Source organism: Puccinia triticina, chromosome 2A (genome assembly GCF_026914185.1).
Source record: "Puccinia triticina chromosome 2A, complete sequence".
In the NCBI taxonomy this organism is placed as follows: Eukaryota; Fungi; Basidiomycota; class Pucciniomycetes; order Pucciniales; family Pucciniaceae; genus Puccinia; species Puccinia triticina.
Window position 1 is genome coordinate 6,759,560 of NC_070559.1, and position 22,635 is coordinate 6,782,194.

General features: G+C 48.7%; 2 protein-coding genes across 2 annotated transcripts; one reads left to right on the forward strand and one right to left on the reverse strand.

Moving 5' to 3' along the window:
* Positions 1-195: 195 nt before the first annotated feature.
* On the reverse strand, positions 196-20,326 carry PtA15_2A720 (uncharacterized protein; the record flags this gene model as incomplete). The annotated part of the gene is made up of 4 exons (XM_053166770.1): positions 196-847; positions 914-1,464; positions 1,554-1,715; positions 20,273-20,326. The coding sequence occupies 4 exons, from the start codon at positions 20,324-20,326 to the stop codon at positions 196-198; spliced, it is 1,419 nt and encodes a 472-aa protein (XP_053017958.1).
* Positions 20,327-21,117: 791 nt separating this feature from the next.
* Positions 21,118-22,635, forward strand: PtA15_2A721 (uncharacterized protein; the record flags this gene model as incomplete). The annotated part of the gene is made up of 5 exons (XM_053166771.1): positions 21,118-21,194; positions 21,281-21,768; positions 21,871-21,936; positions 22,011-22,238; positions 22,304-22,635. The coding sequence occupies 5 exons, from the start codon at positions 21,118-21,120 to the stop codon at positions 22,633-22,635; spliced, it is 1,191 nt and encodes a 396-aa protein (XP_053017959.1).

Genomic DNA, 22,635 nt, shown 5'->3' on the forward strand with positions numbered 1-22,635 from the left:
CTGTTGTTTCAAAGTTTTTTTTTCCATTTATTTCTGAAGCTGAATATCAAAGATATATTCAAAACAACGGCCGCACACTTTTCCCAGTGGCTATTTAGATGAGTACCAGACCGGAACAAAGCAGAGAGATTGAAATCAAGAGCTTGGTATCTTTCATTCTGCAGCAAAGATTTGTTAGCTGGTGGCGTTGGTCGGTCAATCTAGCTCAAAATCAGCGGTTGATTCCGACGAATTGATTGCCCGGGTGCTCCAATCCTCAGCCAGATTGTAGAAATCAAGGAAGAGCTCATTCGGGAAGAGATGTGTGTGATCAACGGTGGCTGAAGACAATGGTCGTGAGATGGCGGCCTTCCTTAACAGTCTTTTGGCAAAAATGAGGAAAGATTTGCAGATAGAGAGGGAGACAAGGTCATCGAGATTCTGTTGGGACTTCAAAAAAATACAAGTTTCGCGAGAGAAAGTGGACAGGATGTCAATAGTCCGGTCTGCGATGCGATAGTCGTGATGGGACAAGAGCTTAGTAGTCGATTCATGGAGCTTGCCAATGGCCGAGAAGAGCCTGATGATCTTGACGGTCCCGTTGGGCCGGGCGGAGCGGTCCTTCTGGGCTTCGATCATCTTGCGCTCGCTGGTGAGATGGTGCGCAAGGCCTGAGAGGCCTTCCAGCAGGGTCGGGTACATCGAGACGTGGATCGAGCTCATGGCCCAAATCGTTGCTTCCCTGAAGGGGGGTTGTTTGGAGGTCAGGAACGGCACTAGGGTCTTGATGAGATTGTCCCCGGGGGAGATGCTCCTCTCCCGCGCCGAGGTACTTTGAGAGGTATTAGACAGGGTTTTGATTGTCGGGCTGAGATTACCGGTCTTGGGGTCAGTCGAGGTGGTGATGCTGGTGACGCTGATGAGGAGGGAAGACTAGGACATGTAGAGGTTGTGGTCGTCCCAGCCTGGATTGAGCCCATTGCCGTTGACAGTGGAGCGGCTGCCTACACCCGCTGCATCGGAGGCTAAGCGATGGAGCCGCTGGAGCTGGCCGTAGAGGAGGATTTGGGCATGAGATATGGTGGCGGGGAGGAGGAAAAGTGAGGTGCTGAAGATCGAGGAGAGCGAAAAGCAGAGGAGCGTGTAGTCGGCGGGGTTGTCCGATTCAAGCAAGCGGGTTACAGTTTTTTTGGTGAGCAGGCTGGGTTCGGATAGATTATTGTTTTGAGATGATCCCCGCCATCGAGCAAGCGCTGGTGATGATAAATCGAGTAGATCGAAGTCCACGCAGAAAGATGGGGTACTCCCCACCTTCCTGAACGTGAACCGCTTGACTGTTACTTGACGGGGTTGCTCATAGGTCGGTGAGCAAGGCGAGTTTTTTGGTTGATGCTTGATGCCTGGGTGGTGTGTGAGGTTGAGCTCTGGTGTTGCAGAAATCAATGGGGTGTGCGGTAAGCTGAGCTGCAGTAGGCGTGATTGGTGCTGATTATGTAGATAGGCCGGGTGGTGATGTCAGCTACAAGGGGTGTGACGTGCGGTTAGTAGAGGTGTAATATGTTGTAGGGACTTACTGGGCCAGGTGAGTGACTCCGAGCGCTCGAGTGGACTTTGAAATAATTTTTGAGGATGCGGAATGACCAGGGATGCTGGAGAAGCCAGGGACGCCAGAGATTTTTGGTTTTGGCGCGTCGAGTGATGGTATGGGATGCATGAGAGCGCGAGGGGGGTCCACGCTGGGTATAGGGTTTAGGGGTGGCCACAGGTGTGCGAGGGATAGCCCCCGGCGAGCTGGTATTTGTATACACTGGGACTCGGGAGGAACTTGCCCCCCGGCAAGCTGGTATGTGTATACCAGCTCGCCGAGAGGAAAGCTCCTCCCGGCGAGCTGGTATATGTATGTTTACCAGCTCGCCGAGAGGGAAGCTCCTCCCGGCGAGCTGGTATGTGTATACACCAGCTCGGAGGGACTCTCCTCTTGTCGATCTGGTATGTGTATACCAGCTCGCCGAGAGGGAAGTTCCTCCCGGCGAGTTCCTCTCGGTGAGCTGGTATGTGTATACCAGCTCGCCGAGAGGGACTCTCCTCCCGGCAATCTCCTCTCGGTGAGCTGGTATGTGTATACCAGCTTGTCGGGAGGAGAGTATCTCTTGGCGAGCTGGTCATACCATCTCGCCGGGGCCATCCCCCTCGTACGCCCCCACATTCCCCCGCTGGGCGTGTGTGGGAGTGTACAGCAGGGAAATTAAGGGCGTGCCCCTCAACACGCCCTTTTTGTGAAAGGTACATATGCCCTTGTCGACCCTTCCAGTTGACACGGGCGCGTATTCTTGGCGGGCGAAGGTATGCCCTTGTTGACCAGGAGGGATTCCACCTAGTCGACACAGGCGCGTGTTCTTGCCAATATGAGGGGCATTCATCCCAGGGGCTGGTCAACAAGGGCCAGTATGGATGTGTATGGATGACCAGTCAGCATTGCAGGTGATGAGGTTTACGGATCAGGACACCCTTAGCACATGCAAATACTGTGCTAAGTCCAAAGCTGAGCTACAGATCTTCCTATGATGCTGAGCTAACCGGTGATAAACCATGGAATGAACCTGGATGAACTTGAAGTTTCAACCTGGATTGCACATGTCAACTGACAGCGCTTTCTCGAGTTTTTTTTCATAGTGTGACTTGATGTGCAGAAAAACACTCATCTGTTTGATTGTGGAATGAATAACAGCTGAAATCCAGTCTTGCTCCATTCCAGGTGGACTGGCATCCTTATTCTTGCGGCCTACACCAGACTACCTTGGATTCTTGTCATCAAAAGGTTAGGTTTTATCTGTTGGCCTTTTTTCAATCCCAGCTTATGATCAGTCAACTAGGTAAGCTTGATCCGTCAACTAGGTAAGCTTGATCCGTCAAGGCTAAGTTTCTGCCCAAAAACCATTTGGCTCGGCAGACTGGCATTTTTATTGTTAAACAGGTGCACCTTTTTTGTTTGCTTTTTGACATACAACACTTGTGCGTTTTTGAGTGATACTGATGGCTGATTTAGAAGTTCTCATATTTGACACTTTTCCCTAGATTTTGATTGAGTTCCAGCTGTTTGATCCAACCTTCTCTGATCTGACAAGGCTAAATTGCCAATTGATTCAGATTGGTCATTGTAACCGATAGGCTCAAATTGGCTTGCTCAATCCTGGTCTTGATCAGGCCTGCCTCTCTCGGGATAGTCTGGTTGACCTGTTTGCGCACTGGGAATAGCTTATAACGCAATGGTAGCCAGGATATTGATGGGGAACCTTGATCGCCAGAGGGGAGTGCAGATGAAGTGAGCAGATGATATTTTTGATGTTATTGCTGATTGAATGATAGCAGTCTCAGTGTACATTTGTTGCTTGAAACACTCTCAGCGATTCTTGAACCAGGGAGAGATTCAGTGTTGGTTGCTTGAAGCTCTTGAACAATTTTTGATTCATCTCCAACTGGCTCAAACTCTCTTAGATTCCAACATAACCGAAAAAAAAATCTGGCAGACTGGTGTTTTATACATGAACTTTAACCGGTGGGCCTTATGCTTTAACACAATACACAATACCCTACTCATATCCCACTTGCTGTCTTTGAGTTGAACTAACATTGAGCCGATTGCTTTCTTAGTCCTGATTAAACTAGCATCTCAACGGCTCCAAGGCTCTTCTAACAATACCTTGGCTAGTAAGCTTTTTTCTCCATACTCTCAAATTACATATCACCTTTGACTACTGACTTTCTGATAGCCCTAGCGCCAAGAAAACCGCTAATAAGTTCCCTCCGCTTCTTCACCAATAATCTTTAGAACCAAAAGAAACTAATAAGACCAATAAAACTAGGTTACATTGTCCCGAACTACAAGGACCCCTGCCAGGGCTCAAATTTCTGATTCAATCAGTTTGGTCCTACTGTCTTCACTCATCAAATCCCCCCCCTTCGAAACGTGCCCAGCAAACTTCAACTTCAGCTCGTTTGACCATGAGTTTTAATCAACCCAAAATTGTAAATTCAGCTACAATCATCTTACTGAAGCTTTCAAGCTGATTCAATTTCATTACAGACATCGGGAGGACAAGACACCAACGCTCATCAAACCATAAACAATTGGTTGACGTTGTGAGACTCCAAAAGCAGTTTGCACCTCTTATGGCTGAATTTAGAGAAGTATGTGTGGGGAAACCCCTGCTTCTCTGAAAGACAAAGACTGACAACACCCCCAGCTAGGCTGGAAGCAAGAAGACAGTGGTCTGGTGTAGTTGAATGCTTTTCTCATAAGTGGCTCACAATGTACTGTGTATTGCAAAATATAAAGCTAGTATTTTATTATGTGGCGGAGAGTGTGAGGGTGACAATTTATTTGAATCTCCTGGGGGGAATGATCTCCTTGATTGGATGCCATGCAGGACAAAGGAAGAGAGAGCCCCTCCTTGAAAATTTGAGGCATTTATGCTGGTGGTCTATGTACATGAGGGGTTTTGGCTGGTGTGCCTTTACAAATGCTGTGCAAATACAGCTATGTACAGTGTGGCAGTGTAGACACACTGCCAGCATATTTGGCTAAGATGAAGTCATCCGAGTTTAACTGGGATGCACTCAACCAATTTAAAATGGGTTGATCTCATCCAATGAAATATAAACCCAAGGGGGGTACCTTGGATTTATATTTCATCAGTTGAGATCAACCGAGTTTAAATTGGTGGAGTTCATCCCAGTTTAACTGGGATAACTTCAACCCAGCCAATTATGCTGGCAGTGACATGAGCAAATTTAGCTGGTGATCTAGTTACAAGTGTGGCTTACACAGCCCTCTGGTTGCTATGGAGTCTTCTCAAGTGACCTGCACAGCTTTCTGTATTGCTGTGTAGTCTGCTTGAGTGACTTGCACAGCCCCATGGTTACTATGCCGCTTTATTAATGTGGCTTGTGGTTGCTGGGTTACTGTAATAAGTGGCTTGTTGTTGCTACACACAATGATGGGCCACTACGCTACGCTACGCTACGGGTCAATATCCGTTAGTGTATCCGTGGTTATTTGGCCAAACAATTGGGGTATTGTTATCCCCAATTATAGCCCAATACACTAACAGTTAGTGTATCTAAAGTTTCTCATTGAAGATCTTGGGTATTGTTATCCAGAATACACTCAAAATACACTAACAGGTAGTGTATTTATTTTGGATAACCAACATTTCCCTGAAAGTTAGTGTATCAGAGTTAGGATAACAATCTTCTGCACTACAGTATCTGTTATTTCATGGTTTTTAGCCTCTAGAAAATGATTCTCAAAACATCATGTCCCAGATTTATTTTTTTTGTAACACAAAACCAACTTTACTACCAAAAATATCAATACACTGAAAGTAATTTTATCATTAATTGCAGAGATAAACTGAAAGTTATTGTATTTGTTATCAGGAACAACAACAGATAACAATCATGAAACTAGGATTTGGTTATTGTTAACCTGGCATATTTCAGCTACACTAACAATACAATAACAGCCAAAAAGAATAACATCAAAAAGATGTATTGTTATTGCAATAAAATCAAGGATAACAGTATTATTTGTGTAGTGCAGTGGAAAAAACTAACAATACACTACACTAACAATACAGTTAGTGTATCAGCCCACCGTTGCTACACAGCTGCATATGAGGCTGGCTGGTTGCTACGCAGCCACATATATATGTAAAAGGGTAGTATGTAAGCTATATACATGCAGTTTTGTAAAACTGTGTATGTAAACTGAAGGGAGTGTGTGTAGCAAAAGATGGTGTAATGTAACACCACCTGTGGCACTATAATTCTTTGGCTTTTAGCCAAAGAAAAATGTGCATTTTTCTTTGGCTAAAAGCCGAAGGAGCGCTGGAGCTGGCCGGGCTGGCGGAGCTGAGTTCATAGGAACCTAGCCACAAAGCCTGGGCAGCGCGACCAATGGTTGTTAGCCTAGTGGTTTGCAGCGCAGCTGCAAACCTCCTTACAGCAAGGTTGCCGGTTCAATTCCCACTGCCCCCATGGCCCATTTGGGGGTTAGGGGGCGGGTTTTTGGGGGTTGGGTTTTAGGGGTTAGGGGTTAGGGGTTAGGGCAGTTTTTTTAAAAAAAAACGTGGCAAGGTGTATAGTACATTGTATTGGATAGGTATTGCTATGTATTGGATACACATTGCTATGTATTGGATACGTATCACTATGTATTGGATATGTATTAAGGGTGTTCAAAGTTGAAATCATAAATTTTTCAATGCATAAAATCATAAAATTAAAAAACTTTCAAGTGATGATTTCATATGTACCATTCTAGAAATGTTGCTCTAATTTGAGTGCTTGGGTGCAACATATTTTTTTCAGCTTAGAATTTTATGATTTTATGGTGTTATGATTTTATGCAAGTCAACTTTGAACACCCTAATTGGTATCTATTTTAGTACACTGTACTGGTATGTATTGGATATGTTATGTATTGAATATGTTATGTATTGGATACGTATTGCTATGTATTTGTATTGGATACAGCAATACATTGTATTGGATACAGCAATACATTGTATTGGTATGTATCGGATACACCAATACAATGTATGCCAGCTCATCCAGCGCCAGCCAGCGCGCCAGCTCCAGCGCTAGCCAGCGCCAGGCAGCGCGCCAGCTCCAGTGGAGCTGGCCCGGCCAGCTCCACTGTCCTTTGGCTTTTAGCTGAAGAAAAATGCATTATTTTCTTCGGCTAATAGCCAAAGAAAAAAAGGGACAAAACTCTGTAACACTACATATGCAAACTAGAAATTTTTGAATTTTTCCATCCAGTACTAAAGCTTATACCACAACGTTTGTTACAATCCCATTCTGACACCCCTTGCCATCACCGGAACCTTCAGAAGAAACTGAAACTGGCACTAATGCACCCGAAGCCAACCAAACCAATGGCGAGATTGAAAGCAACAAGTTAGAAAACGATGAGTCAGGGGAAGACGAGTCGGCCAGCAACCTTGATGAATCTGATCTCGACTCGGATATTGACAAGGATACCGTGATTGGCAAAGAAGACGAGGTGGTTGGCCATGCGGACGAAGTTGATTGGTCCAACAACATTGAGTTAGAAGAAGCTGATTCCAAATCAAGTGCACCGTTGTGGTGATTTATATAGGCGAGTGCGGTAGAATGTCTACGTGGGGATAGCGCGGGCGGGGAATGCACAAAGCCGCTCAGGCAGAGTGCATTCCGGTGACATAAGCACTGAGGAGGAGGTCAGGAAAGCACGCTAAGAAAGCTTACGGAAAGTCACGCGCGGATTGCGGATTTCGGATTGGATATCCGGATCGGAGCGGAAAAGACAGGGCTGGACTGCAGCGGGACTACACACGTGGACTGGTAGCAGCGGCGCGTCAGCGGGTGAGCCATGACAGCCAGAGCGGGTTCCACCAGCGGGTGGAACCGGGGTGAAGGCAGTGGCGAGAGAACGGCTGGCGGGGGCTAGACAGAGGACGGTGGGAGGACAAGCATCGGAGAGGAGCGGAGTCTGGGAGAGTGACAAGCGGGATAGCGGGCGGAGCTGGAGGACTAGTGCGGGAAAGTGTCAGGCGTGCGGTATTGGGTGGGAACGGTGACATGCGTGGAGGGAAGGGTGGGGGTGGCTCATGGGTTTCTCTTCTCTTTTCCTTATCCTATTATCCTATCATCTTACGGATTACTCATTATTGTACTGACAACTACAGACGTACTAGAGTTATTGGGAGATTATCTGTGTTCTTATCCTTATTCAAGAGTTACTTGCGGATTTGTGCTTACAAAGTGCAAAGCTTTATTCACTTGCGGATTATTACGCTATAGATCAGGCTCAGTAGAGGAGCGCTGAAGGCTAGCGGAAAGTAGCAGTGCGGAGCCGAGTTACTGACAATCACACAGCCTGGACATCAATATTCTTGAAGGAGGCGGTTAGCGGAAATTCTTCACCAACTAACCAGCTTTCATTCTCACAAGTGGGGGTCTGGCCGGGAACCCAACTTTGTGTTGTTATCGGATACTCGGGAACTAGACTTGCGCGGAAACGTTGAATGAACCCTTTGGAAGGTGAATTCTTTACTCCAGGTGACGAAGAATCTCAGATCGGATCAGGCGGCTCGGACAGCGGAGACACAGTAGTTGCGGAAAACGGAGAAGGTTCTTCTTCAAGACCAGCCAAAAGACAATTGTGGTTGGGATTAGCGGGAGTACCAAGACTAGGACAGATATCTTTTTCGTTGGCGCGGAGTCAGTTTTCACCTAATCAGTCAATCACAGCGAGAAGGCGACAGTTGTACCAGCGGAGCACTCTGAACGATTGACCAGCGGTGCCAGCGGGAGGAACGACGAGCGTAACTTACGGAGTTTGACCAGAGGAGACAGAAGACGAGACCATGGAAGAAGCGCTAGGTGGACAACGACCTGCGGCTCCTGCACCGAGCGGAGCAAAGATACGGCCCAGGGATTATCCGCACCTTAAGTTTTCAGAGGCGGAGGTGGAGCGTTTTATCAACTGGTTCAAAAGAGCGGCTCTGCAAGAAGGTCTGACGGATGCGGATAAAGCGTACCAGGTGTTCAACTTCTTTCCGGAAGGCAAGGACTTGCGGGAAGTGGAGGACATGAAGGGGTTCGAGAGTGAGGATTGGACCAAGCTCAAGGAGGAGATACTTGAGAGGTGGGAAGACCGTGGACCCAGGTATCGGGAGAGCAACTTGGAGAAAGTGGCTTTGGAGCGTGCGGAAAAGGGTGGTGTTCAGACACGCGCGGAGTATGTGTCCTACATTACCAGTTTTGACCAGGTTCTGCGGTATCTGGAGCGGAATGAGATTGTGACGGCCGATATGGGTACGACGAAGCGGATTTTCTTGAAGGGATTCGACCGGACCTTCACTGAGAAGGTGCTTTGGGGACTGATGGTCAAACCACGACTTGGTGGGCCAAAAATGTTGCCCAGCATGAAGGAGCTGCGGTCCGCTGTCAAGGCGGAACTCAAAGTGTTGGAGCTCATGAACAACAGCCAAGGAGATGCGTTTGTGAGGGCGGAACCGGCTCCGCAGGCGCCGGTGACGGTCAAAGACGTGAGTGACCTGGCGGATACGCTGAAAGAACTGAAGCTGTTCATGCAGAAAGCGGCGCACAAGCAACCGAAGGAACAACAGGCGGCCGTGGCACCAGCAGCCGCTCCAGCAGCTCCTCAGGCAGACGGTGCTCCGCAGGCTGGCGGGATGCCGCCGTGGAGGCGAGGACCTCCGGTGTGTGACTACTGCAAGGAAACTGGCCATATGCGGAATCAGTGCAAGTACTTCGAAACGGATCGGGGTGCGGGAAAGGTTTCTTTGTGGGGGCGCGCTTTCTTTTGGCCGGATCGTACACCAGTGGATGGACCGATTCCGAGGGATGTGGTGCGGGCCGGGCAACCTTTGGCAAAAGGAAAAGAGGTGGAAGGGAAAGTGAATATTGGGATGGTCAATGGCATGGTGTGGAAGCTGCCGGCAGTGGCCAGCAGTGTGAAGTGCGTGCAAACGGGGGAAGTCTTCTTGGGGGAGCGTTTGGAGAAGATGGATTGGGATCCCGTTCCCGCTCCTAATGCCAGACCGGAGCCGGTCAAGCAGATTCCGGTAGCTCCGGTGGCGGGGGGCAACAAGAAAAAGGCGGCAGAAGCTGCACGGCGAGCAATGGGCACGGAAACCACGGTAGCCCTTACCTTGAGTGAGCTGGCGGCAATTTCCCCGGTGATGGCGGATGAGATGATCAGCGTGTTGAAAGAGGCGTCAGGTGAAAGGAAGCCAGCGGCGACGGCTGTCACCACTAACGCGGAAACTGCGGAGGTTAAGTGTGCGGAGTTTGGACACTCGCTGGATTCAATTCCCGTTCTACCATCTACGGCCGTGTCCTGCCCACTGGGATACATGAGTATGAGGGTAGGAAACGTCAAAAAATGGGCTATGATAAACACAGGGTCCATGATCAACATTCTCCCGGCGGATTTGGCGTCGGAGGCTAACTTGGTGCTGCGGAAGACTCACATAAAAATCCGCACGATGGGCGGGTTTACTTGTGAAGTGGACAGGATAGCAGAGGTGGAGACCGTGGAGGTGGCGAAAGTGGTCAATAAGTTATTGTTCTTGGTGACTAGGTCTCACAAGATCATCCTTGGTCGACCAGCACTGTTTGCTTTTTGAGCGCAACTGCGTTTCTGCCCCGCAAGGCATGAGGAAGTGATGCGGGTGGAAGGGACTCACGGGAAGCAGTACAAGACGATCATCTGCCAGCCTCAAAGTGGAGATTGGGTGAAGGAGGTGGGCAATGGGGCACCGCATCACTGTGCGGAGCCTCCTGCGGAGGATTTTTAGTTGTCGGCCGAGCTATCCGGGCGGAGGAAGCTTCGACTCAGCCTGGACGGTTGACATTAAAGAAGCAGGAGGGTATTGGCGGAAGTACGGCGAAGCAGTCCAATACCAAAGTGAGCTTTCCAACGTGTGCATCTCTGAGTGTGGAAGGATCAAAGCACTACCACAGCGCCACTGTGGTGAGCCGTTACTCTGCGACAGGGATGAGTGAAGAGCGGAAAGCGGGAATGGACGAGGGCGGAAAAATTGGTGCGGAAACCGGGAACTGCGCGGCGGAGGCGAGTAGTGTACAAGTAAGTCCTCCCAAGTATGCACTTCCGAGTCGGCTTTCTACGAAACCCTACCATTGTGCCACGGTCGTGAGCGAAGTGAGACGTCCGCGCAGGGGTTTGATTGTGGCTAGGACGATTGGCGACAACGGTGAAGCAAGAATGGGCCAAGTCAACGGCGGGAGGTACAAACCAATAGCAAAGACGGCCGCGGAAGGTGGCGATGCCGCAGGAGCTCAACCCGCCATTGAGGGTGATCAAGTGGAGCCGGGACCCGTTCAAGACACCTCTGCATCGGGTTCCGCCAAGGTTCGAGCCAACAAAGCGGATTACGGCGGAACGGATGGCCAGTCTCAACTTTGGGCCACCGGAATGGCTCCACGAGGAGGAGTTCCACTTATTGGCTGAAGCCATCACGTTGCGGGAGAAGGTGTTGTCATTCAGACCGGAAGATCAGGGCTTACTCAAGCGGAGTATTGGGGATCCTTATCAAATACCCACGGTTCCGCATGAGCCATGGCAGATACGGCCCATCCCTATACCGGCGGCGATTTGTGGAGAGATGACGGAACTGGTGCGGGAACGGTTGCGGACAGGGTTGTATGAGCAATCATGCTCCAGCTATTCTAGTCCGATCTTTGCAGTAATTAAGCAGGACAAGAAGAGTCTGCGGATTGTGCACGACTTGCAACGGCTTAATTCGGTCACTATACGGGACGCTGGGTTGCCACCACGCATAGAGGAATTCATTGACACTACGGCGGGGCGGGTTTGCTACGGTCTGGTGGACGTGATGGCTGGAGACAATCAGCGGGAATTGCATACGGAGTCAAGGCCTCTGACGGCGTTCAAGACACAATTGGGTCGTTTGCAGCTTACTCGGCTTCTGCAGGGGGCTACAAATTCAGTGGTGGTGTATCAGGCGCAGATGTCCTGGATTCTTCAGGATGAGTTACCTCACACGGCGCAGATATTTATTGATGATGCGGTGTGAGAACTCCTTTGGGATGGGTTGGCAGTCCTTTGAGGGGGAAATAACAATATGATATTCCAGCTAAGTAATACTACTGTTACGGGTGGTTTGAAAGACCTGCCCCTCTATTATACTACAGAATTCTGACAACAAATTTATTTATTGTTGTGGTGTGACTTTTATGACGGAGAAAACTTGTATGTAGTAGTCTCTATCAAGGGTGTTCAAAGTTGAAATCATAAATTCTTCATTACATAAAATCATAAAATCATAAAACTTTCAAATGATGATTTTATATGTACCATTTTAGAAATGTTGCTCTAATTTGAGTGTTTGGGTGTACATATTTTTTTCACCTCAGAATCTTATGATTTTATGGTGTTATGATTTTATGCAAGTCAACTTTGAACACCCTAATCAAACCTAGATCAGTTTTAACAAGTACAAGATGCGTATACAACCTCTATATGGCGAGATGGGCAAAGAATATAATCAAGTGAGAATATTTTTTGTTGGGTTTTTAATGGTTTCAGCAGAGGGAAGTGATGATGGCGTGTGGTATGAGATTTCTATGTTAAGGTATGATGACTGTGTCTTCCGTGATGATGGCAAAATGATGACTGGTGACCACTGAGCTGGGGTGCCTGGGTGATGATGGAAAAATGGTAGGAGGAAGGCCTCCTTATATATTCTTTTCTGAGTTATTTTTGCTGGTGAGGGCTGCACTCGAGGCATTTCTGCTGGTGGTGACCCTGTGGATTGCATTGCCTTCTGCAAGGGGTGCATAACTTAAACTGATGTTCCGCATGACAACTGATGTTCCGCATGACAATGTGTGATTTGTACTTTTTAAGGCAAAGGCCGCCTAGGTTGGTTGCACTGCCAAATTGGAGGCTTTCTGACCGCATGCATCAATGTAAGGTCCGCCCAAATCTGTTGAGTTGTTGAGTGGAGGCCTAGTCGATGCAGTTTCCAACGCGCAGGTTGCGTGAGGTGATCTGTAGCTAATAGTGGAGGCCTGCCTAACTAGTACATCTAACTATACTCTTCTATATATGCATGCCTTTTATGATTTATATGACTTTCCACCTGGGTATGGCCTGTACTAAACCTATAATTGTAACTAACTTCTAAACTAAAAGAGCTAGCTGGGTAGTTGAAGTGAGTGACCAGGGTTAAATTTGTATTTAGAATCTATTTCTCTAATAATATTCTATCATATGCTAGTATTGTAGGCTGTAGGTTTTGGCAGTTTTGTTGCACGCAACAGATCTGGATCACCACATATGCGGCTGTGAAAGGACCGAGGAGTGACTACAGCGGAAAAACCTAATATTCGTCGGTTTATCTGGGAATACGCAGTAGCTCTGGAGCGGGTTTTGTTTTGGATCAAGGAAGCGGGTCTTACGGTTTCAGGGAAGAAGTTTGCGGTTTGTGTACCGGTGCTGGAGGTCCTAGGGCACGAGGTGTCTAAAGACGGGCGGCGGGTTGCGGAACCTAAGCGGAACAAGATACTGGATTGGCCAAAACCACGTACGGCGTCTCACATCCTGCAGTTCCTCGGGTTATGTAGTTTCGTGCGCATGTTTATCGAGAGGTTTGCGGAAATTGCGAGCCCGATGCGGAGATTGACGCGCAAGAATGCGGAATGGAACTGGACCCAAGAATGTGACGAGGCGTTTGCAATGCTGACATTGTAGGCCGAAAGATCTTGTTAAAGGAACTCGACTACGATAACGGCGGAATTTGTTTGGCAGTGGACTCAAGTGAGTTTGGTGCGGGCGGAGTACTCACCCAGGAAGAGGACGGGAAGGATCGGCCTGTGCTGTATGAATCGGTGACGTTTACAGATGTGGAATCACGGTATTCCCAGCCAAAGTTGGAGCTGTGCGGAGTGGCAAAAATTGTGCGGAGATTGCAACACATACTGTGGGGCGTCTATTTTGAATTACTGGTTGATGCGGAGGCGTTGGTGCGGATGATCAACTGTCCATCGTTGCCTAATGCCCCTATGACGCGGTGGGTGGCATTCTTGCAGCTGTTTTCTTTCAAAGTGGTGCACGTGCCGGGCAAGGCGTTCACGTTGCCGGACGCGCTTTCCCGCATTCCCTTGGGTGACAATGAGGATTGATTTGCGCTGGCGGAACAGCTGGACGTGGAGGGGCGGATTCTTGATGTGCAAATGGCGAAGGACGCGGTTGTGAAGGAGGGCGGAGGCTTGCCAGTGACTCAGACGCCGAGGTACGAGTACTTGGTGGTGTTCCTGACGACTCTTCGCTATCCTGCAGGAATTGGGCCGACAGTTCAGCGCTGGATCAAGCGTAAAGCGGCGAATTTCTTCGTACATGAGGGTCAACTATGGCGTCGGAGCGCACCAGTACACTTGGTGGTAGTGACGCGGCGTATTGATCAGGAAGCTGTCCTGCGGAGTTTGCACAAGGAGCTGGGTCATCGAGGCGAAGCGGAAACTAGACGGAGAGTTCAGTCGCGGTAGGAGTGTGCGGCAATGGGTGCGGAGTTGCGAGCAATGTCAGAGGCGTAGTCAGCAACTGCCTAAAGAAATCGGGAAACCTACGGAAACGGACACGCTATTCAGTGGGATATCAATGGATGCGGTGCACATTAAGGCAGGGAAATTCAAGTACCTGATCGTAGCGCGAGATGATCTTTCTGGTTGGGTGGAGGCGCGGCCTCTGGTTAATCTTACGGCGGCGAAAGTCAAACAGTTTTTGGAAGAGGACTGGTTTGCGCGGTTCGGGAGTGTGCGACTTATCACGGTGGACAGTGGTGCGGAATTTCGTGGCGGCTTGCAGAAATTGGTGGAGTTGTGTGGCGCTAAGTTTGGCAAAGTAAAAGAGTACTACCCAGAAGATCGGATCTCCACTAAGCGGACGACGGGGTATTCGCCGTACAAGATGTTGTTTGGGTGCCAGCCGGTCTTGCCGGTAGATATAGAAATTTTTACGTATCTGGCGGTAGACTGGTGGAAAGTTAAATTGGTGGACGACTTGCTTTTGGCGCGAGCGGAGCAGCTGTTGCGGCGGGATTCAGTTATTGCAAAGGCGGCGGCGCGCCTTAAGGAGAGTCGTGCTAAGGCGGTCCGGTACTGGGACCGTCGGTGTTCTCATTGCTTGCGGGATTCTCTCCGCAAGGGGGAATTGGTTCTTCTTTACAATTGTAGCCTTGAGTCTCAGTGGGGTAAGCTGTTTGCTAACCAATGGAATGGCCCTTATCGCATTGTGTCGCAATTTCCTGGTGGAAGTTATCAGTTGGAAGAACTGGACGGGACGCTTCTGAAGCGGCGGGCGGCGGCGACGCATGTCAAGCGGTTTTATGCGCGGGGTTCTACAGATTTTGACCAGACCGCAGAATCGGATGACTCTGAGGAGGAGGTTTGGGTCCCTGAAGACGCCTTGTCTTCAGCGAGCTCAGATGGTGCGGAGGACACGGGTGCGGCGTCTAGCGAGGGAGATTCTGGTTCGGAAGCTGTGTCAGAAGAGGACGGTGCGGATCAGGCACCTCCGCCGTTGCGACAGAGTCGGCGTTTGCGGACCGCTGGGGACAGCGGTAAAAAGGCTGGGGCGGGGAAAGTTGTGGCAGGCAAAAGCCACAAGTGATTATTGGTGAGGGGGTGCGCTATCTGGTCTACAGCCAGGTTACATAGCCACCCCAGAATGTTTGTTATCTTATAGAGTTTGGTTTCAGTCTTGTTATATGTTTCACTGGATTGTTGGCTATCTGTATTTCTAGGTGCAGGGTACGGTGTAAGACTCAAAAGTGTTCCTGAGAAACTTTTGCTGAATGGAGAAGGGGATGATGGAGGTGCAAACGCTGCCCTTCTATGCTATCAGTCAACAAGACCCACCAAGCTATACTTGGCAAGTTTTAATCAAGTGATAGGTCTGGTCTAGTTCCAGATGAAGTTGTTTGATGACAGGTATGTAAGAGTTGAGAGTGAGTTCAGTAGTTATTTGCAAATATGAGGGTTGTGGTGAGGTATAGATGTGATGGTAAGTGTGAAGGTGGTATGTAAATAACTGGGGAGTACTGAGCTGAGGAGCTGACAACTGGGGAGGAGAGAGCTCCTTATATAGACAAAAGTGGAGCCCCAGAGGGCTTGTGGGTTAGGGTTTCAGCTGATTTGGACAACAGGGTGAGGGATTTTAGCTGGTGAGAGTAGATACAAATGATGTCATAATGTGTCAGGGGTACATAAATGATGTCATAAGAATGCAGTAGGGCTGCATGAAGGCTGCGTAAAGTGACAGTAGACTGCATTAGTTGACAGGTGGATGCAGGGGGTGCATAAATGTGTCTGAGGCTGCAGGGTCAGTGCATGATGACATCATAATATGGAAATAGAAGAGTACTTGATACTATGTGATGACTATAGTCTGATGGGGAGATTTATCCTTGTATCCTGTGATTTGTATAAGCATATTACTGTGATCCTTGACTTGAGGCTTGTGACAGGCTGGTGACTGGGTATGTTGAACGTGTGATGGGTGTCCAGTGTCCAAAGAAGTGTAGGTTCCAATCCAGTGGGGTTCAGGTGATGCTTCCAGTGGTGACTAGGGGTGAAATTGGCCGTAGAATCCATTTCTGAGGTCTGTTTGATGGTATCTTGAGGTGTATTACGAGTAAATATATGTATGAGAAAAAACTTTTGATTTTTCACTTTTCCGTCTACCACAATGGGGATTTTTGTGCGGAAAATCCTTCTGGGGCGGACCAGGTACCTTGCGGAATTTTTCTCTCGTGGATCACGGCTTTTCTGGTTTTATCTTGTGGATTGCAGTTTTTCTCTGGTTTTCTCTCTCATGGATTGCGGTTTCTGGTGTTACGGTAAAAATAAAAAAAAAGGAAAAAAGTAGTGCAGGGACTAAAGTGGTTCTCATTCTGGGGCGGTCCAGGCACTTATAAAAATTTTTTTTTTTGGGATGGCGGACCTTTTTGCTCACTTTGCTTTGGATTCTCAGTAGTTTTCTCTTTCTAGGTGGAAGTTATCCGGGTGCGGAGCTCAGAACGCGCGTGTATTTCGAGCATTTTTTTTTCGCAGGATAGGACTATATACAAGGGAGGAGACAACAACAGAGAAGGAGAAGAGAAAGCGGAAAAAGGGGGAGACTAGGGAAGTCGGGAGTCAGAGGAGCGGCGGGTACGCTCAGTACGGAGGCGCTCTGCAGGGATAGGTGTGTTGTAGTCTGCGGCGGTAGGTTGTGCGGGGTGCGGCTTGTTCTGTAGCGCTTCCTCCATGTTCTGTTGAGCTCGGAGAGTACGTTCGTCGGCGGGAACAACAATGGCTAGCTCTAGTCGTTTGACGAGCTGGTTGATGCCGATGAGGAAGACTGCGTACCTACGGCGGCGTTGTGCGGGTGTTACTGCGGAGAGGTGAAGCAGAGCGTGGTACATATTGCGGAAAGCGCCTACACATTCGAGTACGGCGGCGGCGGGGAATACGGCTTGCTCCCAGAGGGGATTCTCGGGGAAGGTGTCGCGCAAGTCGTGGGCAATCTCCGCGATTTGACGATTGAGCAACCCAGCTGCATTGTTCTCAGCAGGCTCGGTAGGCGGCGGTAGATGGATAGGTACCAACAAGGCTCGAGGGCGTGGAGTCGGAGAGTCACAAGACGCGGCTTGTACAGTAGCGGCTGGCGGGGCAAGGAGTCGAGGCGCCATGGGAGTGGTATCGGCCGGCGGAGAAGGCGGGTTCGTGGACTCCAACGTATGGATCAAAGAGGCGCGGGCGGCTCTGGCTTGCGGGGTTTTGGTGTGCGGAGCGGACGGCGGTGAACCGGAAGGAGTATGGGAAGGGTCGTTCGGTTCCACCTCGGTGTCCTTTGCTGGGGTGGCTGGAGCGGAAAAAGCGGTCAATGGTTAGCGCTGGCACGACAAGTAGAAGCAGAAAGTTGCCTACCGGGAGCCTGGGGAAACGTGGGCTCTGGAGAGAGAACGATCGGCGTTGGGTCACGCGGACAAGCGGAAAAACGGGCTGCGAGACCCAGAGTCTGCAAACCGGCTGGGCATGGACGCTTCGAGGATCAATCCGTAGAATCCACCGAGGGGCGCTTCAAACCAGTAGTGGGAGAAGGCCTGGCAGCCGATGAAGGTCCAGCGGCAGGGGTTGATGCGGGTTCTTGAGGACGGTTGAGACGCTTGTTGACTAAAGGCCTGTTGACACCGTGTTTACAGGCCCACGCCTGGGCTTGTTGGACGTATTCTTTGGCGCTCGAGCAGTCGGCACAATTGGGTGGCGGCGTCATAAGGTCTTCACCGTGTGCGGAGGGCGACTTGGTGCGGGAACTGACCGAGATAACAGACGGGGAACGTTCCGCACGAGAGCTTTGGGATCCAGACGGCGGTGGACGGTTTTGCAATTCGCGGTTTCTGCGGGAGCTGTCGGATTTGGGAGTGAAGGCGGAGCAGCGGCGTTTTGAATCCCTACAGTTGTTACACGCACGACCAGCGCGGGAGTAGACGCAGGGTAGTCCGAGTTGAGTGCAGCGATCGCAAGCTACCATATTGAACGGGAAGAGATGTGTGGGAAAGGAGGATGATGTGTATGGGGTATGTGTGACGAGTGTGGGAGCGGGTGAATGTGTGGGAAGATGCTGGGGGCAGGACTTCAAAACTGGGGCGGATGTGGTGATTTATATAGGCGAGCGCGGTAGAATGTCTATGCGGGGATAGCGCGGGCGGGGAATGCACAAAGCCGCTCAGGCAGAATGCATTCCGGTGACATAAGCACTGAGGAGGAGGTCAGGAAAGCACGCTAAGAAAGCTTACGGAAAGTCACGCGCGGACCGGAATGCACAGATTGCGGATTGCGGATTGCGGATTTCGGATTGGATATTTGGGATGCTGGGGGCAGGACTTCAAAACTGGGGCGGATGTGGTGATTTATATAGGCGAGCGCGGTAGAATGTCTACGCGGGGATAGCGCGGGCGGGGAATGCACAAAGCCGCTCAGGCAGAGTGCATTCCGGTGACATAAGCACTGAGGAGGAGGTCAGGAAAGCACACTAAGAAAGCTTACGGAAAGTCACGCGCGGACCGGAATGCACGGATTGCGGATTGCGGATCGCGGATTTCGGATTGGATATTCGGATTGGAGCGGAAAAGACAGGGCTGGACTGCGGCGGGACTACACACGTGGACTGGTAGCAGCAGCGCGTCAGCCGGTGAGCCATGACAGCCAGAGCGGGTTCCACCAGCGGGTGGAACCGGGGTGAAGGCGGTGGCAAGAGAACGACTGACAGGGGCTAGACAGAGGACGGTGGGAGGACAAGCATCGGAGAGGAGAAGAGTCTGGGAGAGTGACAAGCGGGATAGCGGGCGGAGCTGGAGGACTAGTGCGGGAAAGTGTCAGGCGTGCGGTATTGGGTGGGAACGGTGACATGCGTGGAGGGAAGGGTGGGGGTGGCTCATGGGTTTCTCTTCTCTTTTCCTTATCCTATTATCCTATCATCTTACGGATTACTCATTATTGTACTGACAACTACGGACGTACTAGAGTTATTGGGAGATTATCTGTGTTCTTATCCTTATTCAAGAGTTACTTGCGGATTTGTGCTTACAAAGTGCGAAGCTTTATTCACTTGCGGATTATTACGCTATAGATCAGGCTCAGTAGAGGAGCGCTGAAGGCTAGCGGAAAGTAGCAGTGCGGAGCCAAGTTACCGACAATCACACAGCCCGGACATCAATATTCTTGAAGGAGGCGGTTAGCGGACATTCTTCACCAACTAACCAGCTTTCATTCTCACACCGTTGACCTGCACTGATGGAGAATTGGAAGATGATATTTGAAGTAGGCGACCCTGCATATATATCTTGTTTAATCTACAATCAGACCATTTATTTTCTATTTCCAACTTGACTTGGAAATATATATCAAAGTTCTTTCTGGTAATTATTTTTATTTCAAAATTCTTTCTCTGAAATAAAGATTGTAGTGAAAACAGGGATATTTATCAGACAAATTTGCCAACAACAAGTTTTGTGAAAAATTTACCATATTAATTAGGTGATATCCCTGAGAGAAATTGATAGAACATGAATATTCTAAATTGTTTACATGAGAATAGAGGCAAAAAGGTGAGAAGAAAAATTACTAGCAAACAAATGAGAATTATCAAAGATGAGAAATAAAAAAATCAAGAAACCAAGGTGAAGGAAATCATGCTGAAACTTTCAAATACTTGGAAGCATGTAAAGAAATACTGCTCAATGGATCAGCAAATTTGCTGATCCATTGAGCAGTATTTCTTTCCTCATCTTGTTATGCAGAAATGATTCAATTATACCAATTGATATGATATGTATAAAAATTGAAAAGTTTAATTGCAATGAAATATGACTCATCAAAAAGGGAAAATAAGTGGAAGTCTAATTAAATAAGAAAAAAACTACAACAAAGCAACAAAAGAAAAAATAAATAAAAAATAAAAACATCAGAAAAATCAAAACACCTCCCAAAAAAAAACACAATGACAAGAAAAAAAACAACAACAACAGCCAGAAACAACCAACTGCAACCATCAAAAAAAAAAAAAAAAGTCAGACAACAAAAAAAAAAATGTAAAAAAAAAAGATCAATAAAAAAATGATCAATATACCAAACACTGATCAATATACCGCAAGGAATATTGATCAATGTTTGTAGTATTTTTGGTGCTGACCTGGGTGATGGTGACTCTGGGGTGCTGGTGGTACTCAGAGGATGCCGTTTGCATGTTGGATCTGGAAAAACTTTGATATCTTCCATGTTTGTATGATGTTGTGCATGGAAGTTGAACTGGAGATGAACGGACATCACTGGGATGAGGTCCTGTTTTAACGCTTTGAGTCACCAACCCATCCGGAGGAAGAGCAGCAGAAGGTCCCTGCAAGCTTTGTTGGCTCGGCTTGGATCACCAGAGGGAGTGCCAATCAATGATCTGGCTGTTTAGACTTTTACAACTTTAGATCCCAATCAGCACATTCAGGCTTTCAGCGGCCAAAAATCGCCATGAGCAACAGGGAAGGCCCTTCAAATGTGATGCCTGGCCTTCATCAAAAACTTCACAGGGCAGATCTATATGTTGGATCAGCCAGTGTCCTAATACATGCTGATACAGAATCCGGATACACGGTGTAACAGTGATGTGTTACATAGTGCATAGGTGGTACCTGGAGGCTGGCGGTACTGGCAGGCCTGTTCGCGGGTATACCCGTCTAGGCTGTCTAAATCAAGCCATTTTGCGGGTATACCCGCCTGCCCGCGGGCATAATTGTGCGGGATGGCAGGTATGCGCCTGTCTAGACAGGGGATACCCGCACCCCGTCAGGCTAGACGGGTAACCAGGGGATGTACCCTGTACCCGCGGGTATCTGTCCGGGCTGTCTAAATGCGGGACACACGGGTTGGGTATACCCTCCGGGCCGGAGCCGGGATGGGTCGAATTGGCCGGGTACCCCTGCGGGTTCCAGCGCTACACCTCCCGCTAGCGCTCCCGGTACCAAACATCAATTTCTCAACGGCAGCATGCTTTATCGACCTTGCTCTACTCTCAAGTACCTATACGCCCCCAACAGCCAGCGCGCGTTCAAACACAGGCCAGCGTGAGTAATCAATCCTCCTGCATGTTGTTTGAGTTTTGTTTTCCCACACATCCTAACCATTCTGATTTACCTCTGACACTTCCCAGCTGGTTTCCTCATCGAATACCCGCACGCACGTTTTACAATCAGAGTGTAGAGGTCAAGGAGCTTACTTCTCTGTTAAAACTAAGCCCTTTGTTTAGAGTCATCCTAGGTCCGCCGAGTTCGGGCAAGACGGCTTTAGTTCGAGAAGTTGCATCTCAAAAACGACTCGATGACACTCCGGAATTTCATTCACTGACAATCAACCTCCGTTCAGTGGATACTTCAGAACACGGAAGCTTCATGAAGGCGTTTGTCAAGCATGCGCATATGGCCGATTCCTTCCGGGACGTTGTGTCAAGCATCTCCAAGGTGGAGGCACTTGGCTTCTCTGCGAAATTTCGAGAAACCAAAATTTCGACAGAATCGGCCGCAAACATCTTCGAAGATTTTGGAAACCGCCTCAAGCCATGGAAAATCTCACACGGGTCAAGACCTTGTGTCTTAATCATTGACGAGGCAAATGTCTTCCAAGAGATGAGTGACGAGGTAAGTCTGTTGCTCACAGCCAGTTCATATGATAGCCTGATGGATTGACAAACTGGCTTCAAGGTCATCCAAACGTTCCTCAAATTCGTCGTTTGAGTTTCAAAAGAAGAAGCGAAAATGCAGGTTGTATTCACATCCTCCGACTCGTTCTTCAAGAGTTGGCTGAAAAAACGTAAGTCTGACTTCTTGAAATAGGCATTCATAATCATCAATGTTTTGAACAAATCCTCTCAATCATTTCTTTAGATGTCAATAACGCTCACTTTGAGACACTCGTCGTTGGTGACCTACCCTACATGGAGGCTAAAGATTATTTCCTTCACAAGGTCAAAAACCATCCATACCTCACCAAAACAAACAAAGACCGTCTGGAATCTGTCGACTTCCAAATTCCTTTCAGAATAACTGGAGGGAGAATGTTCTTTATCAAGAAATATATCAATCACGTTCATGTGTTTGGTTATTTTGAGAATCGTAAGTATGAAATGTGTCTGAACAGTAATACACCAAGAAGCTTATCAGCTTTCCTTTCACTCTAGCTATGGAATTCCCGCCGACGCAACTTGCGTACACCTTCATGGAAGATGACTTGCTAGGGAAGGCAAAAACGTACACCGGAGAAACTGCTCTGGAAGTCTGCAAGCTCCTTGTGGATTCACCTGGCTATGTTGACTATCGCAAACTTTCAGAAGAGCTCGGCAATGCAGTCGTTGAAGAGATGATACAACAAAACATTCTTCATTTCCGACCAGCTTCTGCCTTTTCCAGGGATCTGTATCCTCCCCCTTCCAGATCATCGGTCGTTACGGCTCAAAGCAAACCTGCCCTCTGTGCGATGGAAGTGCTTGTCAAGGAGTCGAGAAAGCAGTAG